The 2500-nt window shown below is 36.9% G+C and overlaps 1 protein-coding gene across 1 annotated transcript in view; it reads right to left on the bottom strand.

The window, feature by feature from the left end:
• stx18 (syntaxin 18) overlaps window positions 1–2500 on the bottom strand; it is a 28968-nt gene that overhangs the window by 5079 nt on the left and 21389 nt on the right. The window contains exons 3-6 of the mRNA XM_082177120.1: window positions 2309–2424; window positions 1612–1689; window positions 1469–1535; window positions 918–979 (exon numbers count right to left, since the gene is read on the bottom strand). Of these exons, the coding sequence (XP_082033246.1) occupies window positions 918–979; window positions 1469–1535; window positions 1612–1689; window positions 2309–2424 (323 nt within the window). The remainder of the gene's footprint in view (window positions 1–917; window positions 980–1468; window positions 1536–1611; window positions 1690–2308; window positions 2425–2500) is intronic.

The following is a 2500-nucleotide window of genomic DNA, read 5'->3' as shown; positions in this document are numbered from 1 at the left end:
TGAAAGACTGGATTTGTTCTCTCGATCAGGTATAGGGTACAAGTGATTTCAAAACTTTTCAGCCGGTTCTAATTAGATTTTTGGATGCTGTGAACATGTTTAGCTAAAGACTGCCACTCCAGTTTAGCAGTTATTGTTGTTTCTGCAGTTAAAAAGACAAAGTAGACAATTCTGGCTATTATCGTTATTTTAATAATTTCTTTATTTTTATTTTATTTATTAATCTGTCAGGGTTATCTAATCTAACTATTTGTGGCTTGTGTTTTGAATATATGTTCCCCTGCACTTTAGGCATTTTGCACACATTTGCTCCTCATCTTGTGACTTGATTCTGATTTATTTCGTTTTGTATTTTTATTTATAAGAAAGGTATATTCTGTTCATATTTAATTCAGTAAAATAATTGTTTATTTTTTCGGTGCATCGATGTTGTGCTGTACTTAGAGCCTGCTTGCACAGGTAATTTAGCCGATTTAATTTGATTTGCATGTAAATCCTGTCTGCAGTGTGGCCTTTCTGGAGTTATGTTATTTCTTAGTTTTATTGATCAAAAATGTTTTTATACATTTTCTTCTATATCTTTGTGTGATTTTCTGTACATCGCGGCTTTGAAATGTTAAAGCCCCGCCCCCATACACATGATTCGACTATTAGTCGACTATAGGCAAGACTTGACGATTCTGATTCGACTATGGAAATCCATAGTCGGGGACACCCCTAGTGTGTGTGTGTGAGAGAGTGAGAGTGAGTGTGTGTGAGAGTGAGTGTGTGTGAGAGTGAGTGTGTGTGTGTGTGTGTGTGTGTGTGTGTGTGTGTGTGTGTGTGTGTGTGTGTGTGTGTGTGTGTGTGTGTGTGTGTGTGTGTGTGTGTGTGTGTGTGTGTGTGTGTGTGTGTGTGTGTGTGTGAGTGAGTCTCACCGCTGTTCTCCTCTCCATCGCTCTGGTGTGTGTTGTTGATCTGCTCTGGTTCTAATCTGGATCTGGAAACGGTTCATGTTCACGTCAGTAACACACACACACACACACTAAATGATCCAGACATGATCAATAACACTGTAAGAAGAACGTGCGGTTTATCTGTTGAATATTATCCTTATACAAAGAAAATAAAAAACTATGATGTTTATTTAAAATGAAGCGAGTTATAAAATGTTCAGTATAAATAAAGAGTTATTAATAATAATGCACAGATTTCTAACATCAGGACAGCGTGAGCCAGAGATGATCACAGGAACATCAGCAGCTAACTACACTTCTGACGCATGTTTGCAATCTAATTATTATTATTATTATTAAAATAAATAAATTAAAAACTAACACGATACGTCTTTAAATGAACATTAACCAAGAAATGTGTAAAAAGACTTTCATTAAATCAAGACTAGAGTGAAACACATGTGACATGAGGAGATGATGATGATGATGATAATGTGATGATGTATTTATTCATGTGTGTTTCTTGGACTTACAGTCTCTTTTTGTCCACGACTCTCTTCACACGTACAGCTCTCTGTTCAGAATACAGTTTACACACACCTGCACACACACACACACAATATGAGCTGGTGTGTGTGTGTGTGTGTGTATTTCTACTGTATGTGTGTGTCTGTACCTTTAAGATACGCCTCTATCAGATCCAGCACTGCTGCACGATGATCCTTCACCTGAGCTGAGACCAGCTGTCTGTTCACTACACACACACACACACACACACACACACACACACAATCGTCATACACTGACATTTGGACACCAGAAAATGTCCAAGATCATTTATCTTTATTCTGAACACATACAATATGGTCAGAAATGTGGAATTATTAAGAATTATTAATGTTTCTGAAAGAGTCTCTTCTGCTCACCAAACTTGATCAAAAATACATTTAAAAAACAGTGAAATATTATTATAATGTAAATCATCTGTTTTCTACGTGAATATACAGTAAAGTGTAATTTATTCCTGTGATCAAAGCTGAATTTTCAGCATCATTACTCCAGTCTTCAGTGTCACATGATCCTTCACAAATCATTCTAATATGAGGATTTGATGATCAAGAAACATTTATGATTATTATCAGTGTTCATATTTTTGTGGAAACTGTGATACATTTTATTTTCCAGGAATCTTTGATGAATAGAAAAGTTCAAAAACACAGCATTTATCTGAAATAGAATCTTTTGTAACATTATAAATGTCACTTTTAGACATTAATGCCTCTGTAGAAATGATCTCTCTATAATCATAAATCATCTCTCTATAATCATAAATCATCTCTCTATAATCATAAATAATGGAGAGATACTCGTACTGTCCGAGCGCAGTTGGCTGATGGCGTCAGCACAGGTCCTCATGAAGATCTGCGCATCCTGATCAATCTGATCTCTCTCACTGTCTGTCATACGAGACACATCTGAGCACAACACACTGCACACACACACACACGCGCACGCACGCACAAACACACACACGCACGCGCACACACACACGCACGCGCACACGC

Source organism: Leuciscus leuciscus (genome assembly GCF_965113295.1).
Source record: "Leuciscus leuciscus genome assembly, chromosome: 8".
Classification (NCBI taxonomy): Eukaryota; Metazoa; Chordata; class Actinopteri; order Cypriniformes; family Leuciscidae; genus Leuciscus; species Leuciscus leuciscus.
Note: the sequence above shows the minus strand (reverse complement) of the source record. Positions and strands in the feature narration are given on the sequence as shown.